At 41.3% G+C, this 26,354-nt stretch overlaps 1 protein-coding gene across 5 annotated transcripts in view; it reads right to left on the bottom strand.

Moving 5' to 3' along the window:
- Nucleotides 1–26,354, bottom strand: part of cacna2d3a (calcium channel, voltage-dependent, alpha 2/delta subunit 3a) — a 782,368-nt gene that overhangs the window by 161,831 nt on the left and 594,183 nt on the right. For all 5 annotated transcript variants that reach the window (XM_073072214.1, XM_073072211.1, XM_073072212.1 and 2 more), the window contains 2 exons: nucleotides 15,214–15,335; nucleotides 1,917–1,997 (listed from right to left, as the gene is read on the bottom strand). In XM_073072214.1, the coding sequence (XP_072928315.1) occupies nucleotides 1,917–1,997; nucleotides 15,214–15,335 (203 nt within the window). The remainder of the gene's footprint in view (nucleotides 1–1,916; nucleotides 1,998–15,213; nucleotides 15,336–26,354) is intronic.

The raw sequence follows: 26,354 nt of genomic DNA, 5'->3' as shown, positions 1-26,354 counted from the left end.
AAACTAATATATAACTGATTTATTGCAAACTTTAACTGGTATATAATGTTCAGAGCTCAAGTGAAAGACGGGCTGAATAAGCTGGACAGACATGATATATATCACGGTGAAGGTGTCACAAAGCAAATGAGGGAAAGCTTTCCATAAGACCATCAGACACAGGAACAGAATTACAGCATTCAGCCCATTGATATCTGTTCTGCCATTTGATCATGGCTGATTTACTTTTTCACTCAACCTCCTGCCTTCTTCCCAGAATCTCTGACACCTTTACTTATCAAGAACCAATCAAACTCCGCTTTAAATATGCCCAATGTGGCAATGGATTCCACAGAATCATCATCTTCTGGCTATAGAAATCCCTCCTCATCTCTGTTCTAAAGGAATGTCCTTCTATTCTGAAGCCGTGCCCTCTGGTCCTAGACTCTCCACTACTGGAAACATCCTCTTTACACCCACTCTATCCAGACCTTTCAATATTTGATATGTGTCAATGAGATCTTCCATCATAATTCCAAACTCAGGTGATACAGACCCAGAGCCATCAAACGCTCTTCAAACGTTAACACTTTCATTCACAGTATCATTCTCACAAAACTCCTCTGAAACCTTTCCAATGCCAGCACATCTTTTCTTAGATCATGGGACTCAGAACTGCTCACAACACTCAAATGTGGTCTAACAAATGCCTTATAAAGACTCGGCATTACATTGTTGCTTTTATATTCTAATCCTCTCAAAACGAATGCTAATATTGCATTTGCCTTACTTACTACTGATTCAATCTTCATGATATATTTTAGGGAACCCTGGACTAGGATTCCAAAGTCACTTTGCACCTCCGATTACTGAATTTATTCCCATTTAGAAAATAGTCTATACCTTGATTCCTTCTATCAAAGTGCATGACCATACGCTTTCCTACGCTGAATTCCATCTGCCACTTTTTTACCCATTCTCCTAATGGTTGTACCTGAGGAAGGTAAGACCATCTGGACTGGCAGTGATACCGCCTCTTTGTTTCAAGATCTGTATGCCAAACTAACAGCAGCTACAGTCTTCCCTAAGTTATACTCCTGCTCGTGCATAACAAAATAGACAAAGAATGGCAATGCCTCTTGACAGTTAGCAACTAGAAGGGATTTCACATTTATTCTAAGGTACTGTAAGAGATAAAATCATCAGAAACATTTCAGACAACAATGGATAAAATGTTACCATGGATACAGTACTTCTGTACTCTCAGGATGCCATTTTTATCGCAATCACCGTGGAGAAGGAAAGGTTTTGCACAATTGAGAAAGCATTTCAGAAGACTCTATTAACATAATGCCAAGCTTAAACAAGGCATACACACCTTTGAATAGAAAGAAATAATTCATCTGGATCTATAAGTGGCTGAGAGTAAGCTGCACCTAACTGTAGAGAAATTTGAGGCCATGATCACAGGCAGTGAAACCAAAAATGATGCGGTTTGTTGCTGATTTTTAGTAATGTGCCCTATGTCTTCCTGACTTTACCATAGTGTTGACTCCATTTTTATGCATTGGGCTCATCACAGAAGCATTGTAAGTGTATCTAGAGTCCATATTGGTATTCAGATCAGCAGAGGTGACATATAGATTTTGGAACAATGATTACTGCAGGCAGAGATAAAAGCATAGTTTTCTCAGCCAGAATTAGATGGCAGTTAAATGAAATATTTTCAGAGGTGTAACCAAAAATTAGAAATTAGTTGTTACAGGTTGGTGGGAAGTTTGAACTAAAAGCACATGGAACATAAGGTACCAACATCACCAATATCAAATTTATATGCAACTTCTTGTTGCACAGACAAGGTTAGTGAGATATGCCTTAACATTGATGACCATAATTAATTCAGATACAAAAAAAATGCTGAATAATAAGAATTTTACCTGCAACCACTGGTGATTTTCTGTTGTCCAAAAGCTGAACAGTTGTACTTGCTGTCACAACATTACTTTTATTTTCTGCCTCTATCAAATTGAATCATAAATTATTAGAATCAAAGTAAAATGATGCAAACATAAAATACTTACTGTAAACACTTTTCATTTGGATAAATGCTGAGAATTGTTTCAGTTGTTGAAACAGCTGCATTATTGCCAGAAAATAATGATGTAGGCCCATACAACATACATATAAACATTTCTTTATTTCACAATGCACATGTGCACTTGTGGAAGTGATCTTAATGGCCATGTTGGGACAATTATAGAAATATAAAATAATCCAGAACAAGCAAGGTCTATTCTGCAGCAGCTTAATGCCAAATGTTGCTTCTCTACAATGGATTCATTACTAACTATTTGCAGAGCTTGTCTTAAGAACCAGCATTAAATCCTCGTATCCTCTAGAATAAAAGCTCTGGAAATTCCAGTGGGCTGTCTCAATGGAGAGAAAGTTCAAAGTTAATTTTATTATCAAAGTACATATATGTCACCATATACAACCCTAAGATTCATTTTCTTGTGGGCATACTTAGCAAATCTATAGATTAGGAACCATAATAGGATCAGTGAAAGAGCAACGAAAGTGCAGAAGACAACAAACTGTGCAAATGCAAATATAAATAAATAGCAATAAATAATGGGAACATGAAATAATGAGGTAAAGAGTTCTAAAAGTGAGATCATTGGTTGCAGGAACGTTTCAGTGATGGGCAAGCAAGTGTATTTTTTATTTTTTATTCAAGGGGATAAGTGCTATTTATACAGGGGATAAGGGGATGATGGCAAGTGCCAATTATACAGCATCTGTTGCAATATACAACAGGTAACTGATCAAGTTAGTGTCTTTCTATTTCTCAAATTTATTTAAATGCATTGGAATGTCAGAATGTGTGCTGACTATTTTTCTGTTCTGAACACATTTGCTCCTTTTTTCGCATGTATCTTGGTATGGTGTGGGGTTTTATCTTTAAGTGGGTTCTATGGTGTTTCGTTGTTTTGTGGCTGCCTGCAAGAAGCCAAACCTCAAAGTCAATTTATCATCAGAGTACATAAATGTCACCACATACAACACTGATATCCATTCTCCAGCGAGCATGCTTGGCAAATCAATAGAATAGTAGCTATAACAGGATCAACCAGAGATCAACCAGAGTGCAGAAGACAACAAACTGCGCTAATGCAAATATAAATAAATAGCAATAAGTAACAAGAACATGAAATAACATGATAAAGTGTCCTTAGAATGAAATTGTTGGTTGTGGGGACATCGCAATCCATGGGCAAGTAATTGCAGTTATCACCTTTTGTTCTAGATTTGATGTTTTAGTAACTGTTCTTGAACCTGGCGGTGTGAGTCCTGAGGCTCTTGCACCTTTGGCCTGATGGCAGCAGCAAGAAAAGAGCAAGACCTAGGTGAATCTCGAAGTTGATTACTATGTGCATGCTTTGATAACACAGGTACTTTGAACAAGTTAAAATTACTAGTGGGAAACACAGAAGTGAAACAACTAGCAGAAGCTAGAGCATGGAGCATTATTATCTCAAAGTTAAAAAACTTTGATGAATGGTTTTTACCCAGTTTTTGATGTATAGAACTTGAAAATGAGAAAACTCCTGAAAGAATTGCCAAATAGATTTTATATTTTCTACCTGAACAATTCTGCATCCATTTCTGACTGCACCCCTTATTTTTGCTGTCATTCTAGCTTTTAAATTCCATAAAATATGACACATGAATTATGGAGCACTTTCACTTCCAGCTTTTGCAGCATGGAATTATACTTCTATTGTCATCTCCCTGCCCATATCTCTCCTGTAAACTGCTTCCAATCCTGCTGCGAAATATTTAATCAAATGCTAAAGAGGACAAGAGTTGCAGATTCTGACATTATATTACTGGTTTGTCTCAGAAGATTATTGCAGCAGGCAGCTGAACATTGGGTGTGATAGGTGGGCATTATTACTTGTTAGAAACTGTAAACAGGTTAAGAACTTAAGGCAGGCGACCAGTGCCAAGCCTTAAAAAGAATACAGCATTGGGCAAGAGATAATGGGGGTAGAGGAAAATAATTCCAAAAGCTTTGAGGAGAGGTGAATGTATTCAAAGTAAAGGTAAGTAATAAAATCTCAGGTGGAGTGAAAGGGCAGAAGAAATTAAGAAACAATGACAACATTTAGAAAACAAGAAGAACTATCTGAAGGGAAAAACCAAAAATGAATGCTTTGAAGTGAAAGAGGAAAAGATTGTGCCACTATTTTGACTCTTTTAACTAAGGGTGAGTTTCCCATTCTATTTTCCCCGTTCAAGTGATACAGTCAATCTGATCCCTTTATACAGTGTTTGGAAATCTATTACTGGTTTCAGGTCAGAATTCCATTGTCTAATATTTCAAGAGGAGTTATTTTGTGAATTTTAATATATAACCATATAACAATTACAACACGGAAACAGGACATCTCGGCCCTTCTAGTCAGTGCCGAACGTTTACTCTCGCCTAGTCCCACCAACCTGCACTCAGCCCATAACCCTCCATTCCTTTCCTGTCCATAGACCTATCCAATTTTTTTTTAAATGACAAAATTGAACCTGCCTCGACCACTTCTACTGGAAGCTCGTTCCACATAGCTACCAATCTCTGAGTAAAGAAGTTCCCCTTCATGTTACCCCTAAACTTTTGCCCCTTAACTCTCAACTCATGTCCTCTTGTTTGAATCTCCCCTACTCTCAATGGAAAAAGCCTATCCACATCAACTCTATCTATCCCCCTCATAATTTTAAATACCTCTATCAAGTCCCCCCTCAACCTTCTACGCTCCAAAGAATAAAGACCTAACTTGTTCAACCTTTCTCTGTAACTTAGGTGCTGAAACCCAGGTAACATTCTAGTAAATCTCCTCTGTACTCTCTCTATTTTGTTGACATCTTTCCTATAATTCGGTGACCAGAACTGTATACAATACACCATATTTGGCCTCACCTATGCCTTGTAATGGTGGGTGAAACTGAAATGGCACAGAATGGGTCCTTTGAGTGATAGAAATTTTTTAAATTTTGTATGATCTTATATGTTACTTTCATAGTTTTACTTAGGTAGCACCTGTATTAAACATATGTGCCTATAAAGTCCACACTGCTTTTCTGGTGTAACAATGTCTTCAGAGGTCACCCTAACATTGCCTCAGAAACATCTAACAGACTATAAGATTTCTCAGTGCCACAATGGCACTTGCAGGCTGTTTATGTTCAGAAATGGTGGGTATTAGGAGATGGATTTCCCATTAGATATATCTCACATAGGAAAGAAGCATTGATGATGCAGTGCTCTTGGTGTTAGTATCAGAGTTATCCCAACTCTCAGAAACCTTGCTTCAGGATCCTAGGCTAATTCGATTAGTCTAAACTGCATTTAATGCTTTGCTGCCTGTTGCTGTGTTTCAGAACTGAAGAACGTCTCCTCCTGTAAGATGGAAGATTTCAATTCCAATAAGTGCAGCTTTTCCATTCACTCCTAATAAAGGATATTTGGGCAGAGTCTAGAATTCCTGACAATACAACACGAGGGCACTCACACCTTTATGGACACTGTCTCGCTAGGGGTACCCACCCATTGACACCTTGTTAGATGTCCTTTTTCTAGTTTTAACCCATTTCTGTTCAGGTAGACATTGAAACATTTCCCCTTCTACAGGATTTCTTTTGAAAACTGGTTTTCTCTTGATTTTGCAGAGAGCTGCTGAACCCAGCAGGTAAAGTAGTCACTAGGATCTCAGTTTCAATCAGTGAGTTGAGATTTGCTATCAGAGAGTTAGTCATCACCCTGATTATGATTGTAGGAGAGATATGTCTGCCACATAATATAATGTCTAGTTTGAACCTTCAGCGTTAATAAAAATGCATTTTCCTGTGGGTGAACAGCAAGTGATGATTCAAACCAAGGAGTTGAAAATATTGCCAGAAGCAAATTTTGGATATGGTACATGTGCTGATGGTATTTGGATGAGACAGATGCCAGAAATAAGTACAAAGGAGTAGAAAATACTTACACCATTAAGTTCAAACCTTACTAATGACTGGCGTTACCTCAGAAAATGCACAAAATTTGTTAATGGGATTTTCATCTGTTTAACATTGATTTCTGAACAAGTTTCTCAGCCATAATTTGGGTTGTGTTGAACCAGGTTTCAGATTACAGTCTACAGATAAATGCTTTAGTAATTCACTGGAACAAACCTCTAGACTTGACATTACACTGAGGTACCACCAGCAGATCCACTGGTGCAAATCCAACTCTGGAGCAAGGCCAGTCACTGCCTTTGATCTGTTTTTTCCATCATCATCAAACACTGAACTTGATGTAATCACCTGGTTATTTTTATTAAGCTTTTGGCCCTCTAGACTTTCACGGTTGTAAAACATAGTTATAACTGGTCAGTCTACTCTTATTTATAGATAGCCTATTGTTTTAGCCATAGGTGCAGCTATGTATCAGCATTATATGTGCTAAAGTCAGAGGAAGAGGGGAAGATCTCTGTTGAATATTTTGCCTCAGTATTCACCAGTGAGAGGGACTTCGACAAACGTGAGGATTGCTTAGAACGGGACAATATGCTGGGAACATTACAACATTAAGAAAGAAGATGTGCTGGCACATTTGGAAAACATTTGGATAGGTAAGTCCCCAGGCCAGGCGAGATATTTCCCAGGTAACTACTGGAAGTTGGGAAAGAAATTGCTGCACCTTTGCATCGTCACTGCACACAGGCATAGTACTAGAAGAGTGGAGGGTTGCAAACGTTATGCCTTTGTTCAAGAAAGGTAATAGGGATAATCCTGGGCTAGTGAGTCTGACATCAGTGGTAGGCAAACTATTGAAGAGGACTGCTAGAGGCAGGATTTATGAGCATTTTAAGCATAGTCTGACAAAGAATGGTTAACATGGTTTGTCAGGGGCAGGTCATGCCTCATGAACGTGATCAATATCATGACAAAACAATTTGAAGAAGGTATAGCAGTGGATGTGGTGTATATGGATTTTAGTAGGTGTTCAACAAGGTATTCCATGGTGAGCTCGTTTGGAAAGTCAGGAAGCAGGGGATCCAGGAAAACTTGGCTGCATGGATTCAGACTTGGCTTGCCGACAGATTGAAGAGAGTGATAGTAGTTGGAGCAGACAGTATTCCGTCTGGAGGTCGGTGACCAGCGGTGTTCCATGGGGATTTGTTCTGGGAACCCTGCTCTTCATGATTTTTATAAATGACTTGGATGAGGAAGTGGAAGTGTGGGTTAGTAAGTTTGCAGATGAAACAAAGGTTGGTGGTGTTGTGAGTAGTGTAAAAGGTTGTCATAGGTTACAACTGGACATTGATAGGATGCTGAGCTGGGCTGAGAAGTGGCAGATGGAGTTCAATCAGCAGAAGCTTTAGGTGATGCAATTTGGATAGTTGAACCTGAAAGCAGAGTTAATGGTAGGATCCTCAGCAGTATGAAGGAACATCAGGCTCTGGGTCCACATCCACAGAACCCTCAAGGTTGCCGTGCACATTGGTAGGGCTGTTTAGAATGCGTATGGCATGTTGTCCTTCATTAGTTGGGGGACTGAGGTCAAGAGCCATGAGGTAACATTGCAGCTCTATAAAACTCTGGTCGGACCACATCTGGAGTATTATATTCAGTTCTGGTTGCCTCATTATAGGAAGGATGTGGAAGCTTCAGAGAGGGTGCAGTGGAAATTTACCGAAATGATGCCTGGATTAGAGAGCATGTCTTATCAGGTTGAGCGAGCTGGGGTTTTTAACAAAAGGATTTCATTGGTTAGTGATACAACGCGGAGATAGCCCTTCTGGCCCTTCAAGCCATGATGCCCCAGCAATCCCCAATTAACCCTAACCTAACCACAGGACCATTATAATGACCAATTAACCAACCCAGTACACCTTTGGACTGTGGGAGATAACGGGAGGAGCTGGAGAAAACCCACAGATTCCACAAGAAGTCTGTAGAGAGGTTCCTTACAGAATGGCACCGGAATTGGACTCCGAACCCCGGAAAGTCCTGAGATGTAATAGCGCCACGCTAGTTGCTGCACTACCATGACGCCCACGATGGCGTAGTGGTTAGCATGACACTACTACAGGTATACATATACACCTGTATCAATTCATTTCTCATCTTCCTTCACTCTATTTCTCTTTTGAGAAGGAAGATGAGAAATGACTTAAAAAAGGTGTAAATGATGATAAGAGGCATGGACAGACATGGACAGGCAGCACCTTTTCTCCAGGGTGGAAGTGGAAAATATTAAGGGGCGTCATTGTAAGATGACTTGCAGAAAGTATAAGGGGATGTCAGAGGTAGATTTTTTTACACAGAGTGTGGTATGGGCATGTAATGCACTGCAGGGGTGGTGTTGGAGGCAGATACATTAGAGAGATTTAAAGGACACTTAGATAGACACACAGGTGAGAGAAAGATGGAGGGCTATGTGTGGGGGGTGTAGATTGATCTTGGAGTTAGTTAAAAAGGTCAGAATCAGAATTAGAATTAAAATCAGAATCAGGTTTATTATCACTGGCATGTCGTGAAACTTGTTGACTTAGCAGCAGCAGTTCAATAAAATACATAATAATACAGAAAGGAAGTAAAAAAAATCAATTATAGTAAGTATCTGTGTGTATATTGAAAAGATTAAAAATAGTGCAAAAACAGAAGTTTTAGATATATAGGGAGGTAGTGTTCATGGGTTCAATGTCCATTTAGAAATTGGACGGCAGAAGGGAAGAAGCTGTTCCCGAATCACTGAGTGTGTGCCTTCAGGCTTCTGTACCTCCTACCTGACGGTAACAATGACAAGAGGGTGATGGGGGTCTTTAATAATAGACGTCACCTTCCTGAAGCACTGCTCCTTGAAGGTGTCTTGGGTACAGTGGAGGCTAGTACTCAAGACGGACCTGACTAATTTTACGACTTTCTGTAGCTTCTTTCTGTCTTGTGCTGTAGTGCCCCCCCCCCCCCCCCATACCAGACAGTGATGCAGCCTGTCAGAATGCTCTCCACGGGACGTCTATAGGTCAGCACAACACCACGGCCAAATGGTCTTTACTGTTCCATCCCATATTCTTTGTCCTATGAAGCATTTTTCTCTGTGTAATAAGTGCCAGAATGCAAGGAGTGAGTGAGTGTGTGTGTGTGTGTGTGTGTGTGTGTGTGTGTGTGTGTGTGTGTGTGTGTGTGTGTGTGTGTGTGTGTGTGTGTGTGTGTGTGTGTGTGTGTGTGTGTGTGTGTGTGTGTGTAACATATAATTACTTATGGAAAGAAAGACATTTATAGTTCACAAAAATTTCTTTATCATTTTACCCTCTTCCCAGAAATAAGACATCATTGTTTGAATGATTGACATGTTCCACGTACTTAGCAAACTATTCAATGACATCATTATTTAACTCCTTTACATACAAAAGAAAAGGACAAAGTGTATTCTGTTCTGTAACATTCTAAATTCTCCATTAAGTCTTTAAATTCATTTAAACTGTGTGTGTGTGTGTGTGTGTGTGTGTGTGTGTGTGTGTGTGTGTGTGTGTGTGTGTGTGTGTGTGTGTGTGTGTGTGTGTGTGTGTGTGTGTGTGTGTGTGGGGCACAGAAATTTGCATGCAGGGAAGTGGGAAAATTGGGTCTGACCTAAATCAATTCGGTAGAATTGAGTTGACCATCAGGCAGCAGTTCCACTGGTTAACAGCCAGTTGGGTTTCAGGATAGAGCACCCTTTTTGCTTATGTTCAAGCAAGTCTGGGGCAAGCTGGAGGTCAGACATCAGAGAATGAAGATCAGGGAGTCAGTGCATGGAGATCAGATGTCAGTGCGAACAGCCCTGTGAGAGAGCATTGAATGAGGCTGGATGCTGTGGGAGTGCCAGGACCAACCAGTGGCTGAAGGGTGATTGGATTCTTTTGAATAGGATTACCAATTGTAGAAAAAGGCACGTGAAGGTAAATACTTGAGGTATTTTGCCTTATTTTAATACTTTTGATTATTCAGTAACATTTTACTACAATTCAAACTTCATCTTTTAAATTTGTAAGGTCTTTAATTATTTAATTCTATTCAAAAATATCGCATGTTTTTATTGAAGAGGTTTAAATACAGTTCAAAAGGTTTTGCCAGCTTTTCACTGTCGGAAATAGTGTACATATTCACGAGACAGGGCCTTATTACTATACTAAAAGTGGCAATTTTTTTTGTCTGAAGGTGCTCCATTTTGGTATCACTCTCAGGTGCTGAGGGTCAGTTCATTGAGCTCTTCATTGCTGGGAGAAATAAGCTCAAGGAGCAGGCGACGTCCAACAGGATCCAGTCATTCAAAAAACTCTAAATAGCAGGGCTGCATGTAGGTTTTGCTCTCTCCCTGTAAAGAATTGCTGGATAATAGTGGTACATTGACACAAGCCAGCAATTTGATGAGATTGGTGATGAAACATATCAGCTCCTGTCTGAGAAGCAACATGGATCTACTCCAATTTGCCCACTGTCACAGTAGGCCCACAGCAGATGCCATTTCATTGGCTCTTCACTCAACCCTGGAACATCTGAAGTGAGGAGATGCATACATCAGGATGTTCCTAATTGACTAGAAATCGGCTTTCAATACTATCATCTCCTCAAAACTAACAAATAAGCATCAAGTCCTAGGCCTCAACCTCCTTGTGCAATTGTATCCTCGATTTCCTCATTTGCAGACCCCAGTCAATTCAGATTGGCATCAACATCTCCTCCAGAATCTCCAAGCCTGTGTGCTTAGACCCCTGTTCTACGCGCTTTATACTTATGACCGTAGCCAAGTACAGTTCCAATGCTCTATTTGTTTGGAAAAAGCATGGCAGCACCTCTATTTCCTTATGAACTTGCAAAGAATCAACATGCCACCGAAAACTTTGGCAAATTCTATAGATGTGTGGTGGAGGGTATATTGACTGGTTGCATCACAGCCTGGTATAGATACGCCAATGTCCTTGAATGCAAAAGCCCAGGAAAGTAGTGGATGTGGCCCAGTCCATTGGGGTAAAGCCCACTGAGCATATCTACATGGAGTGCAGTCACAGGAAAGCAGCATCCTTCATCAGAGACCTCCACCATCCAGGCCACTGCTCCTCTCATTGCTGCCATTGAGAAAGAGGCACTGAAGCCTTAGGACCTACACAAACAGGTTCAGGAACAGCTCTTACCCCACCTCCATCAAGTTCTTGAACTAGAGGGGATAATACAGATAATATATAATATAGAATAGTACAGCACATTACAGGCCCATCGGCCCACAATGTTGTGCCAACCCTCAAACACTGCCTCCCATATAACCCCCCACATTAAATTCCTCCATATACCTGTCTAGTAGTCTCTTAAACTTCACTAGTGTATCTGCCTCCACCACTGACTCAGGCAGTGCATTCCATGCACCAACCACTCTCTGAGTGAAAAACCTTCCTCTAATATCCCCCTTGAACTTCCCTCCCCTTATCTTAAAGCCATGTCCTCTTGTACTGAGCAGTGGTGCCCTGGGGAAGAGGCGCTGGCTGTCCACTCTGTCTATTCCTCTTAATATCTTGTACACCTCTATCATGTCTCCTCTCATCCTCCTTCTCTCCAAAGAGTAAAGCCCTTGCTCCCTTAATCTCTGATCATAATTCATACTCTCTAAACCAGGCAGCATCCTGGTAAATCTCCTCTGTACTCTTTCCAATGCTTTCACATCCTTCCTATAGTGAGCTGACCAGAACTGGACACAGTACTCCAAGTGTGGCCTAACTAGAGTTTTATAGAGCTGCATCATTACATCACTTCTCTTAAACTCTATCCCTCTACTTATGAAAGCTAACACCCCATAAGCTTTCTTAACTACCCTATCTACCTGTGAGGAAACTTTCAGGGATCTGTGGACATGTACCCCCAGATCCTTCTGCTCCTCCACACTACCAAGTATCCTGCCATTTACTTTGTACTCTGCCTTGGAGTTTATCCTTCCAAAGTGTACCACCTTACACTTCTCCAGGTTGAACTCCATCTGCCACTTCTCAGCCCACTTTTGCATCCTATCAATGTCTCTCTGCAATCTTTGACAATCCTCTACACCATTTACAGCATCACCAACCTTTGTGCATCTGCAAACTTGCCAACCCACCCTTCTACCCCCACATCTAGGTTGTTAATAAAAATCACGAAAAGTAGAGGTCCCAGAACAGATCCTTGTGGGACACCACTAGTCACAACCCTCCAATCTGAATGTACTCCCTCCACCACGACCCTCTGCCTTCTTCAGGCAAGCCAATTCTGAATCCACCTGGCCAAACTTCCCTGGATCCCATGCCTTCTGACTTTCTGAATAAGCCTACCGTGTGGAACCTTGTCACATGCCTTACTAAAATCCATGTAGATCATATCCACTGCACTACCCTCATCTATATGCCTGGTTACCTCCTCAAAGAACTCTATCAGGCTTGTTAGGCATGATTTGCCCTTCACAAAGCCATGCTGACTGTCCCTGATCAGACCATGATTCTCTAAATGCCCATAAATCCTATCTCTAAGAATCTTTTCCAACAGCTTTCCCACCACAGATGTAAGGCTCACTGATCTATAATTACCCGGACTATCCCTACTACCTTTTTTGAACAAGGGGACAACATTCGCCTCCCTCCAATCCTCCGGTACCATTCCCATGGACAACGAGGACATAAAGATCCTAGCCAGAGGTTCACCAATATCTTCCCTCGCCTCGTGGAGCAGCCTGGGGAATATTCCATCAGGCCCCAGGGATTTATCTGTCCTAATGTATTTTAACAACTCCAACACCTCCTCTCCCTTAACATCAACATGCTCCAGAACATCAACCTCACTCATATTGTCCTTACCGTGATCAAGTTCCCTCTCATTGGTGAATACCAAAGAGAAGTATTCATTGAGGACCTCGCTCACTTCCACAGCCTCCAGGCACATCTTCCCACTTTTATCTCTAATCAGTCCTACCTTCACTCCTGTCAACCTTTTGTTCTTCACATAATTGAAGAATGCCTTGGGGTTTTCCTTTACCCTACTCGCCAAGGCCTTCTCATGCCCCCTTCTTGCTCTTCTCAGCCCCTTCTTAAGCTCCTTTCTTGATACCCTATTTTCCTCAATAGACCCATCTGATCCTTGCTTCCTAAACCTCATGTATGCTGCCTTCTTCCACCTGACTAGATCTTCCACTTCACTTGTCACCCATGGTTCCTTCACCCTACCATTCTTTATCTTCCTTGACAGGACAAATTGATCCCTAACATCCTGCAAGAGATGCTTAAACATCGACCACATGTCCATTGTACATTTCCCTGCAAAAACATCATCCCAATTCACACACGCACGTTCTAGCCTTATAGCCTCATAATTCGCCCTTCCCCAATTAAAAATTTTCCTGTCCTCTCTGATTCTATCCTTTTCCATGATAATGCTAAAGGCCAGGGAGCGGTGATCACTGTCCCCCAGATGCTCACCCACTGACAGATCTGTGACCTGACCCGGTTCGTTACCTAATACTAGATCTAGTATGGCATTCTCCCTAGTCGGCCTGTCAACATACTGTGACAGGAATCCATCCTGGACACACTTAACAAACTCTGCCCCATCTAAACCCTTGGAACTAATCAAGTGCCAATCAATATTAGGGAAGTTAAAGTCACCCATGATAACAACCCTGTTATTTGTGCACCTTTCCAAAATCTGCCTCCCAACCTGCTCCTTGGTATCTCTGCTGCTATCAGGGGGCCTATAGAACACCCCCAGTAGAGTAACTGCTCCCTTCCTGTTCCTGACTTTCACCCATACTGACTCAAAAGAGGATCCTGCTACATTACCCATCCTTTCTGCAGCTGTAATAGTATCCCCGACCAGTAATACCACCCCTCCTCCCTTCCCCCCCCCCTCTCTATTCCTTTTAAAGCACTGAAATCCAGAAATATTGAGAATCCATTCCTGCCCTGGTGCCAGCCAAGTCTTCGTAATGGCCACTACATCATAATTCCATGTATATATCCAAGCTCTCAGTTCATCACCTTTGTTCCTGATGCTTCTTGCATTGAAGTACACATTCTTTAGCCCTTCTACCTTACTACCTTTACACCCTTTATTCTGCTGCTCTTTCCTCAAAGCCTCTCTATATGTTAGATCTGGCTTTACTCCATGCACTTCTTTCACTGCTCTATCGTTCCGGGTCCCATCCCCCTTGCAAATTAGTTTAAACCCTCCCGAACCATGCTAGCAAACCTACCTGCAAGGATATTGCTCCCTCAATTTCACTTGCCCTGTGACTGAACTGTTCCCACTATCTACGGACTCACTTTCAAGGACCCTACAACTTATTTTCTTGATATTATTATTATTTTGGCTTAATTTTTGTCTTGCACAGTTTGCTGTCTGTCCTATTGGGGATGGTCATTCATGGATTCTACTTTGTTTCTTGTATTTGCTGAGTATGCTCACAAGAAGATAAATCTCAGGGTTGTATGTGGTGACATAAATGTACTTTGATAATAACATTTACTTTGAACTTTGATTTACTCTGCAATCAAAATATCTGCAGTGGTGATAGACATTCAACAACTGCTTACTGGTTTAGGTTAAGAACCAAACTACATAGGTAATTTATAGCTGCTTGCTTTTACTTGTGAATAAACAAACCATGCCACCTGTTATACATTCCAAGTTTGCTGTATGTGAATATAACCTTCACATAACAAGAATGGAATGGGACATTGACTTCAATCAGTGCAGGCTCACAGATATAATCAGTAAAAGAAAACGTTGAGAAAGAAGATAGCCAAAAGTTTCTGCTTGTACATACAATCATAGAAAGTTGTCAAGTATGTGGCATAACAATAGTATTTAACCACTTAAGACACTGCAGTACAGAATTGCCTATGAGCACATGCCTGAAGCGGTGTTATTTATAAATAGCTTTTAAAACCAAAATAAACTTGCTGTAGGAATGCACGTGTCTAAATGTAGCAAAGGTATGCAGAAAGTAGTAGATAAATATTGCTAGCAACTGAGGAGAAATAGAATGAGTTACATAACAGAGGGAATAATTTACTGAATGAAAGGTTAGAGCAATTTGATGAAAACATTTTAAGTAAACACATATTGTAAACTACATAAAATATTTTTAAAAATATAGAATCAATTCCATGCTTAATTACTTTTATAGAGACAAAAATCACTAACCTGTACTAAATGGAATTGAATAGACAAAGGTTCCTGGAAGTTGTTCTGCTGATTTTCTGTACCACAGAGGGAAATGATCTGCTGTAAAAATATTTTCCTTGTCTTGTGGACTCAAGAAGTCTCTTGAAGCAGGGAAAAATAAAAATTGCATATAGTTATTTTCTTATTTTTCTAAAAGGGCTAGTATTTTATTTTCACAGTTAATGAGTCACAGTTCCAACGCATTGTTTCCACTTCTGCTGCTTCTTAACCTGCTATGAGATTATGTAGTTTAGACTTAGATCTCAAACAGCTGCGATTTTGCTCAATGAACTGAACTCATTTGACTACACCCTTATTCTGAAAATTAGTCTTTCAGCTTCTGTGGCCTATTGAACAGTTTCCCTTTCCATTCTAGGTGTGTGACATTGCTCACTGAAGCTCCAATTTTAGCCATAAAAAGATGAAATCTCCTCCAGAGATTAAATGACAATCACCCCTGTGAGTATGTGGAAGGCATTTTGAGTTTACTGATACTGGCAGGTTTATATTCATTCATAGATTGAAGATGTCAGTGTCAAGGCCAGCCCCTACTGCCTCTGAGTAGATGGTGTTTGGTCACCACCCTGAAGCACAATGGCTCCTCGGAATAATCCTACATTGTTGATGAGAAGTGAGCTCCAGGATTTAGACCCAGTGACATTGTAGGAATGGCAATATATTTTCAAGTTAAGACAGTGTGCATCTTGGAGGGGAATCTACAAGTAGAGCATTCTCATGCACCTGATTCCCTTGTTCTTTTTCCAAATACTTACATATTTCTATTGAATACAACTATTTCACCTCATCAGGTCTAATCAGCTCACTGCACAATCGCATCCCCCCACTAATTTTCCCTGTTCTCCGCACTTTCCCGAGAAACTCCACACAGGTTATCACCTACACATTTGGAACAATTTACAGTGGCCAATTAACCTACCAAACTGTGCTTCTTTGATATGTAGGAAATCAAAGGAGATAAACCATATGGGGATAATGAGCACATTACATACAGCAGTTATGCAGGAAGAAAAATCAGTGATTAGTATGTTGAAGTTGATGAATGAACAACCACAATCTCTTACTTTGGGCAAGTCATGGCTGAAGTCCTTGACTCTAGTTTTACCAGGGCTCCTTGATCCTACATTGAGTCAAACATTGTGTTCATGTCAGAGATAATTATTCTTATCTTACATCTGAAATTTAACTCTTGGTCCATATGTGAACTAAAGCTGTAGTGTGGTTCTGGAGCAGAGAGGTGAAGTACAACTGGGTGTTGGTGAATTTATTTGAGGATAGGTGCCACTAGATGGCACTGTCAACAAAACCTTCTAGTATTCTAGTAATGATGGCCTTCAGATTAATGAAGTAGCTAGATAGATAGATAGATAGATAGATAGATAGATAGATAGATAGATAGATAGATAGATAGATAGATAGATAGATAGATAGATACTTTATTCATCCCCATGGGGAAATTCAACTTTTTTTCCAATGTCCCATACACTTGTTGTAGCAAAACTAATTACATACAATACTTAACTCAGTAAAAAATATGATATGCATCTAAATCACTATCTCAAAAAGCATTAATAATAGCTTTTAAAAAGTTCTTAAGTCCTGGCAGTTGAATTGTAAAGCCTAATAGCATTGGGGAGTATTGACCTCTTCATCCTGTCTGAGGAGCATTGCATCGATAGTAACCTGTCGCTGAAACTGCTTCTCTGTCTCTGGATGGTGCTATGTAGAGGATGTTCAGAGTTTTCCATAATTGACCGTAGCCTACTCAGCACCCTTCACTCAGCTACCGATGTTAAACTCTCCAGTACTTTGCCCACGACAGAGCCCGCCTTCCTTACCAGCTTATTAAGACGTGAGGCGTCCCTCTTCTTAATGCTTCCTCCCCAACACGCCACCACAAAGAAGAGGGCGCTCTCCACAACTGACCTATAGAACATCTTCAGCATCTCACTACAGACATTGAATGACGCCAACCTTCTTAGGAAGTACAGTCGACTCTGTGCCTTCCTGCACAAGGCATCTGTGTTGGCAGTCCAGTCTAGCTTCTCGTCTAACTGTACTCCCAGATACTTGTAGGTCTTAACCTGCTCCACACATTCTCCATTAATGATCACTGGCTCCATATGAGGCCTAGATCTCCTAAAGTCCACCACCATCTCCTTGGTCTTGGTGATATTGAGACGCAGGTACTTTGAGTTGCACCATATCACAAAGTCCTATATCAGTTTCCTATACTCCTCCTCCTGTCCATTCCTGACACACCCCAGCTTAAGCTTAAGCTGACAGCTTAAGTGGATACATAGAGCCCAAGAATCACAACCGACATTCCACACTAACCAACACCCTGATATGTCACCTCTGTGCCTTCTCCAGAGAAATCACATTGTATCTATACCACGGGGATCAAAAAGCACATTATTTTTCAGATTCGTCCTTACCAATACTTTAAAAAGCTGCACCATCACCTCTCTGCTCTTATATTCAATGTATGGCTAATGAAGCTTTGCATCTTTTATGCTTTCTTTACAATTATGGTAAATAAAGAAGGCATACAAGATGCTAGCCTTCATTAGGTGACAGTACTGTCTGTGCTGCCACTTTTGGGGATCTCTAGATTTGTACACCAAGGTTTCACTGGTCCTCCTTTCTCCTTTGGTCCCAAACATTCATTGTGTATTTCCTACTCTTAATTGACCTCCCAAAATGTATCACTTTCTGTGGACAGGGCATTCCTGAATAATTTTTTACATTGTCGGGTAAATGGTTTTGTTACAAATAAACAATAAAATACTAATGAATGTGTCTAAATAAATAAAGTATATAAATAAATGCGTTGAGTCTCCATGAGTATTTGATAATATGAGTGTTGTTGTGCACAAGCATACCAGGTACAATTTCTAGCTGCAGGATCAGTGTTTCTTGTGTATTTTTCTCTCCACATACTGCACATCACTGCACTAGAGTTTAGGGACCTACTGGAGCACTTACAGCTTGAGATCATGGTTTTGGAACTAGTCTAAAGCTGGATGTTATCTGGTCCAGTACTCTCATTGCTCCCAGCTGTCTCTTGATATCATGTGGGATGAATGAAATTAGTTCAAGACAGGCTTCTATAATGCCAGGGGCCTCAGGGAAAGCATTGCTGGCTGAACACAATTACAAAAGTTCAGCCTCATCCTTGGCGCTCAAGAACTAGGTCCTCTTCCAGTTAGCTATTTCATTGTCCACTACTGCTCATGTCTAGGTAAAGCAACTCTGCAGACGTTTGATGATATCCATCAGGGTGCCATCACGAAGGTCTACCAATGCCAACTGATCTTGTCCTTAGCATACATGTGATATATGTTGCTCTCTTGGTTTGATGGGCATGGTAAAGTAAAAGATATATTGGGCGCTAATGTTAGATTACATAAGATTACACAGTATATACAGCCCAGAACAGGCCTTTGGTTTCATCAACACTGGGCTTTTGTTCCACTCAAATCTCCTCATGTTTTTTTCTCATCCACATTTCCATTTCGCTGTGTAACCCCCCATTTCCTTCAGCTTTCCCCTTAAATATTTATATGCTGTTTGTGCTAACCACTCCGAATGATGATTAATGCCATACTTTTAGACCATAAGAATTAGCAGAATTAGGCCATTTGGCCCCTTGAGTCTGCTCCATTATTTCATCATGACTGATCCATTCTTCCTCCCAATCTCCTACCTTCTCCCTGTATCCCTTCATGCTCTGACCAATGACAAATCTATCAACCTCTGCCTTAAATATACATACAAAATTCATCTCTACAGCTGCCTGTGGCAATGAATTCCACAGATTCACCACTTTCTGGCTAAAGAAATCCCTCATCTCTGTTTTAAAAGGACACGCCCCTCAATACTGAGGCTCTGTCCTCTGATCTTAGACTCTCCCACCATAGAACACCTCCTCTCCACATCCTCTCTTTACTCCTGTTTAGGGAGATAAGCTTTTCTTTAACGCTCAGCTGCTGGAATATGGCTCCTTTGCTTCTGAAGTTCCACAGGGGTTCATGGATTCCTTGTTTAGAACTATTTAATTTGTTCCAAATCCACCTATTTTAATAGGGCAACAGTGTCACACAAAATGACAGAGGTCATTTTTAGAATGAAGGTAGAATTTTAAATCTACATTGAAAAATCACCTGACTGAATCATATGATGGTTGAGGGAATAGGCTAATTGATGTTTTGAGCACCCAACTATTTCATGCCTGACATAAAAGCTAATGGCGATTCATTCAACTGAAAACGAAACTTCATTCAAATATGGAGCAATCAAACAAACTCCAACTTGTTCTTCATATCATGGGCCAAGAAGCAGACTCCTATCTTTAACTGAATCAGGCAAACCTATCCAGTTTTTTCATAGACTTGTGACCTGGAATCATGTGGCTCTTAATCTTGTGTTCAGATAAGTACTAAAAGATACGATTTCTTAATGCCACAACAACACATAAATGGCTAAATTCTCCTCTTCAGTGCATGGCTTATTTTAACATTATTCCTGTAGTATGTAACCTTGTCTGCAAATCCATTATGTCAACCCTGATTTTAGTATACTGGGCTATGTTAACTCTGAATTTATTATGTTTTAGAGTCTTCCGGATGAAGCAAGCTCACAATACAAGGTAATGCTACAACACAAAAAACAGTATGTCCACTATTAAAATCAATGGACATTTCTGCATTAAAGGCACATCTGGAATGCACACACTTGATTGCAGAACACTCTACTTCCTCAGCAACACTTACAAATGAGCATTCAGTACAAAATGCATCTTTTTTATATAGACAAATGTAAATTGTGATATTGTGACTAGCTTAAGCATTTAAAGTTTCAGGGAAATAATCAATGGGATGTTAGGTAATCAATTGAAATAACTATTAAAGATATTGAAAAGTACCTAATTATGAATAAAGGACCTAATTTTAAATTAAGAGCTAGTGTTGGCCTTCATTGCTAGAGGGATTGAATTTAAGAGCAGGGAGGTTATGCTGCAGCTGTACTGGTGAGGCCGCACCTGGAGAACTGTGTGTAGTTCTGGTCTCCTTACGTGAGGAAAGATATACTGGCTTTGGAGGCGGTGCAGAGGAGGTTCACCAGTTTGATTCCAGAGATGAGGGGGTTAGACCATGAGGAGAGATTGAGTCGCCTGGGATTGTACTCGCTGCATTTCAGAAGAATGAGAGGAGATCTTGTAGAAAGGGATAGGTAAGATAGAGGGAGGAAAGTTGTTTACACTTGGCGAGCAGGATTAAGGAAAACCCCAAGGCATTCTACAAGTATGTGAAGAGCAAGAAGATAAGACATGAGAGAATAGGACCAATCAAGTGTGACAGTGGGAAAGTGTGTATGGAACTGGAGGCAATAGCAGAGGTACTTAATGAATACTTCGCTTCAGTATTCACTACGGAAAAGGAACTTGGCTATTGTAGGGATGACTTAGAGTGGACTGAAAAGCTTGGGCATGTAGATATTAAGAAAGAGGATGTGCTGGAGCTTTGGGAAAGCATGAAGTTGGATAAGTCACCGGGACCAGACGAGATATACCCCAGTCTACTGTGGGAGGTGAGGGAGGAGACTGCTGAGCCTCTGGCGATGATCTTTGCATCATCAATGAGGATGACACAGGTTCCGGAGAATTGGAGAGTTGCAGATGTTGTTCCATTATTCAAGAAAGCGAGTAGAGATAGCCCAGGAAATTATAGACCAGTGAGTCTTACATCAGTGGTTGGTAAGTTGATGGAGAAGATCCTGAGAGGCAGGATTTATGAACATTTGGAGAGGCATAATATGATTAGGAATAGTCAGCACGTCTTTGTCAAAGGCAGGTTGTGCCTTATGAGCCTGAATGAATTTTTTGAGCATGTGACTAAATAGATTGATGAAGGTAGAGCAGTAGATGTAGTGTATATGGATTTCAGCAAGGCATTTGACAAGGTACCCCATACAAGGCTTTTTGAGTAAGGAGGCATGGGATCCAAGGGGACATTGCTTTGTGGATCCAGAACAGGCTTGCCCACAGAAGGCAAAGAGTGGTTACAGATGGGTGGAGGCCGGTGACCAGTGGTGTGCCTCAGGGATCTGTCCTGGGACCCCTACTCTTTATGAGTTTTATAAATGACCTGGATGAAAGTGGAGGGATGGGTTAGTAAATTTGCTGATGACATAAAGGTTGGAAGTGTTGTGGATAGTGTGGAGGGCTGTCAGACATTACAGCGGGCATTGATAGGATGCAAAACCGGGCTGAGAAGTGGCAGATGGAGTTCAACCCAGATAAGTGTGAAGTGGTTCAGTTTGGTAGGTCAAATATGATGGCAGAATATAGTATTAATGGTAAGACTCTTGGCAGTGTGGAGGATCAGAGGGATCTTGGAGTCCGAGTCCATAGGACACTCAAAGCTGCTGCGCAGGTTGTCTCTGTGGTTAAGAAGGCATATGGTGTATTGACCTTCATCAACTGTGGGATTGAGTTTAAGAGCCAAGAGGTAATGTTACAGCTATATAGGACCCTGGTCAGACCCCACTTGGAGTACTGTGCTCAATTCTGGTCACCTCACTGCAGGAAGGATGTGGAAATAATAGAAAGAGTGCAGAGGAGATTTACAAGGATGTTGCCTGGATTGGCGAGCATCCCTTATAAGAATAGATTTTTATAAGAATCAGCCTTTTCTCCTTGGAGCAACTTATGATGAGAGGTGACCTGATAGAGGTGTATAAGATGATCAGAGGCATTCATTGTGGGGATAGCCAGGGGCTTTTTCCCAGGGCTGAAATGGCTAACACAAAAGGACATAGTTTTAAGGTGCTTGGAAGTAGGTACAGAGGAGATGTCACGGGTAAGTTTTTTACGCAGAGAGTGGTGAGTGCATGGAATGGGCTGCTGGCAGCAGTGGTGAAGGCGGAAACGATAGGGTCTTTCAAGAGACTCCTGGAAGGATACGTGGAGCATAGAAAAATAGAGGGCTATGGGTAAGCCTAGGTAGTTCTAAGGTAAGGACAAGTTCACAAGGGCCTGTATTGTACTGTAGGTTTTCTATGTTTCTATGCTTCTATGTGGAGATCAGTCCATGGCCAGATCAGCCCTGATCTTATTGAATGGCGTGACAGATGGGCCAGATGGCGTACTCCTGTTCCTATTTCTTATATTTCTAATACCCTAAACCTGCTCATTTTAGAACAGATAAGAAAGTCATTCAAGAATGCACAAGTATCTCTACTTATCTCTCTCAATTTGTAAATTCCAATGACAAGACAAAATTTCTCCTCATGTGATTCTAATTTTAAATCCACATAAAAATAGTAAGTATCAATAACTTTATTCACACCAGTTAATCAGAGCATCGCTGATAGTTGGTTCATGCATGTCACTATCAGACAATGGTGTCATCACTATCAACAATGCAAGGAGGTATGATAGTCAACTCTCAATGGGTTGTATAACTGTCAATCAGCCTATATCACTTGGCAACTCATTTCTATTGATAGTGTTAAACATATCAGTTTGAGACTAAACACAAGAATATTCAGGGGAGTCATACTGAGCACTGCTAATTTTTTTAACAGAATCTTTAACCAGCTTCTTCTACATTTACAACATGTCAATCTGCAATCTACAAATAATGTGATCTGAAGCCGCATTCTCCATTTTAATTGCATTGAACTGCTTCAGTGACCTTGATTTTGATTAAAGGTGTAGCTATTGAATTGGTGTGTTTAAACCGTGGATACCATTTATTTTTTTTAATTAGCACACTGTTCATTGATTCCAAGTTTCCGCTTGGAATATCAAAAAATGTTGATTTTCTTGAGTGTATTTTGCAAATCCACCTATTGCATTTTAAAAGTAAACATGATGCTGGAAATCTCAAGTACAGAAATTGCTGTACTCAATAGGTCAGGCAGCATCTGTGGAAAGTGAATTAGTTAACATTTCAGATTGGTGACCTAGGAGTAACAAGCTCCCCTCCACCACCATACTCTCCCGCCTAGTGGAACTTGTCCTCAACTCTAAATAATTTCTCCTTTGGCTCCTCCCACTTCCTTCGAACAAAAGTTGTAGCCACGGGCACTGGCATGGGTCCCAGCCATGCCTCTTGTTTGTCAGCTACATGGAACAGTCTATGGTCCAAGGTTACACTGGTGACGGTCCCACACTTTTCCTATGCTACATGGACTGCATTGATGCTGCTTCCTGCTCCCGTGTTGAACTTGTCGACTTCATCCAGCTTCCACCCTGCCCTCAAATTCACCTGGTTCATTTCCGATTCCTCCCTTCCTTTTCTCGATCTTACTGTCTCTGTCTCCACCGATGTCTATTACAAACCCATGGACTCTCACAGCTACCTGCACTATACCTCATCCCACCCTGCTACTTGTAAAAACACCATCCCCTTCTCTCATTCTTCTGTCTCATGATGAGGCTTTTCATTCGAGAACAAAGGAGATGTCCTCCTTTTTCAAAGAAAGGGGCTTCCCTGCCTCCATCATCAACGCTGCCCTCAACCACATCCCTTCCAAATCATGCACATCTGTTCTTACCCTATCCTCCCGCCATCCTACCAGGGATAGGGTTCCTCTTGTCCTCATCTATAACCCCACCAGCCTCCGCGTCCAGCACATAATTCTCCGAAACATTCGCCACCTCCAACGAGATCCCACCACCAAGCACCACCCTCTCCCCCAGGAGACCCTCTTCTGCAGGGATCACTCTCTATGTGACCCCCTGGTCCATTTGTCCTTCCCCACTGATCTCCCACCTGGCACATGGAACAAGTGCTACACCTGCCCCCACACCTCCTCCCTCACTACCATTCAGGGCCCTAAACAGTCCTTCCAGGTGAGGCGACACTTCACCTGTGAGTCTGTCGGGGTCATTTACTGTGTTCGGTGCTCCCAATGCGGCCTCCTGTATATCGGTGAGACCCGACGTAGATTGGGAGACCGCTTCAGATCAAGTGGGATCTCCCAGTGGCCACCCATTTTAATTCCACTTCCCATTCCCATTCTGATATGTCCATCCATGGCCTCCTCCACTGTCATGATGAGGCCACACTTAGGTTGGAGGAACAACTCCTTATATTCCATTTGGGTAGCCATTAACCTGATGGCATGATAATCTATTTCTCAAACTTCCAGTAATGCCCCTTCCCGTCACCATACCCCATCCCCTTTTCCCTCTCCCACCTTATCTTCTTGCCCACTCGTCACCTTCATCTGGTACTCCTCCCTCCTTTTTTTTTCTTCCATGGCCTTCTGTCTCTTTCACCAATCAACTTCCCAGCTCTTTACTTCATCCCTCCCTCTCCAGGTTTTACCTATCACCTGGTGTTTCTTTCTCCCCTCCCCCCACTTGTTCAATCTACTCCTCAGCTTTTTTTCCAGTCCTGCCAAAGGGTTTCGGCCCAGAATGTTGACTATACTTTTTTTCCACAGACGCTACCTGGCCTGCTGAGTTCCTTCAGCATTTTGTATCTGTTGCTCAGTTACCTAGGAGTCCTCAGTTCTGATGAAGGGTCTTCAACCTCAAATGCTAATTCCGTTTCTCTTTCCACAGATGGAAGGAAATCTATTGTCGGTTCCGGCTGAGACCTTTCGTCAGGACTACTATCTTTCCTTTCATTTAGTCCTGACGAAGGGTCTTGGCCCAAAACGTCAACGGTGCTTCTTCCTATAGATGCTGCCTGGCCTGCTGCATTCCACCAGCATTTTGTGTGTGTTGCTCACCTTAAACTTATGCTGTTTAGTTCTTGAATTCTCCATCCTTGGAAAAAGACTGCATTCCCTGTGCATAGTCCTCACAATCTTATTGAATGATGGAGCAGTCACAAGTGGTCAAATAGTTTGCTTCTGTTATATGCTTATCTAGGCCACACTGGGTAAGGACAACAGATTTTCTTCCATCTGTGGAAAGAGAAATGGCCTGTTGCGTTCCATCAGCATTTTGTGTGTGTTGCTCGAATTTCCAGCATCTGCAGATTTCCTCGTGTAAGTTAAAGGTGAGATGGGAGAGATTTGATTGGAACTTGAGTGGTAACTTTTTTTTACACAAAGGGATGAGCTGTCAGAGAAAATGGTTGAGGTGAGTACAATGTCAACTTTTAAAAGACAGGTACATGGTTAGGAAAGGTTTAGAAGGTTATAGGCCAAGCGTAGGCAAATGGGACTAGCTTTGGTGGACATCGCAGTCAGCAGGGACCAGTTGGGCCAAAATGCCTGACCCTGAGCTCTATGACCCTAATGTTCAAGCAACACACACAAAATGCTGGAGGAACTCAGCAGGTCTGTACAGTCAACCTTACTCCAGAACTACCGAAGGGTTTCAGCCCAAAACGTCGACTGTACTTTTTTCCATAGATGCTGCCTGGCCTGCTAAGTTGCTCCAGCATCTTGTCTGTGTTGTTCGGATTTCCAGCATCTGCAGATTTTCTTTTGTTTACGACTCTTACATTGCCTTATCTGTCAAGTGATCCTAACGTTTCTATTTCTTGGATCATATTTACCTGGGAAAAATAATACTAATCAATGGAGGCATATACAGTATGATACGCTGCTGTTATTCACATCACTACATAGTATTGAGAAGAGATGTGCTTTGAAGAAGTTTAATCTTTCTGAATGGAAAATACGGAGTACAATAGTATTTACAGCAACCAAAACATAATGTTCATTAAAATGTATTACAAACACTATAAGTAGAGATAAATTTAAAATTAGAAATTGGAGCCAGTTTATTTCTTAATTTTAGGTTTGGTTGACACTTTAATTTGAATGCTGGGAAACAAAAAGAAGTAAAGACTCATGGTGCTAGCCTATTCATCTCTTCCTACCCATCATTCAGAGACCCAAACAGTCTTTCTCTTGAAACAGTGATTCACCTGCACTTCTACCAGTTTGGTCTATTGCAGACAATGTTCACAATGTGGTCTCTTCGACACTGGAGAAATCAAATGCAGATTGTGTGATCGTTTTGTGAGGCACCTGTGTTCCATCGGCAGCAGTGGCCATGAACTTCCTATTGCCTGCAACTTTCATTTATCAGCTCACTCCCCTTCTTGAGGAACAGCAAGTCGGTTTAT

The sequence above is a fragment of the Hemitrygon akajei genome, chromosome 19, assembly GCF_048418815.1.
Source record: "Hemitrygon akajei chromosome 19, sHemAka1.3, whole genome shotgun sequence".
NCBI lineage: Eukaryota > Metazoa > Chordata > Chondrichthyes > Myliobatiformes > Dasyatidae > Hemitrygon > Hemitrygon akajei.
This window is presented reverse-complemented; position numbering and strand designations above follow the sequence as displayed.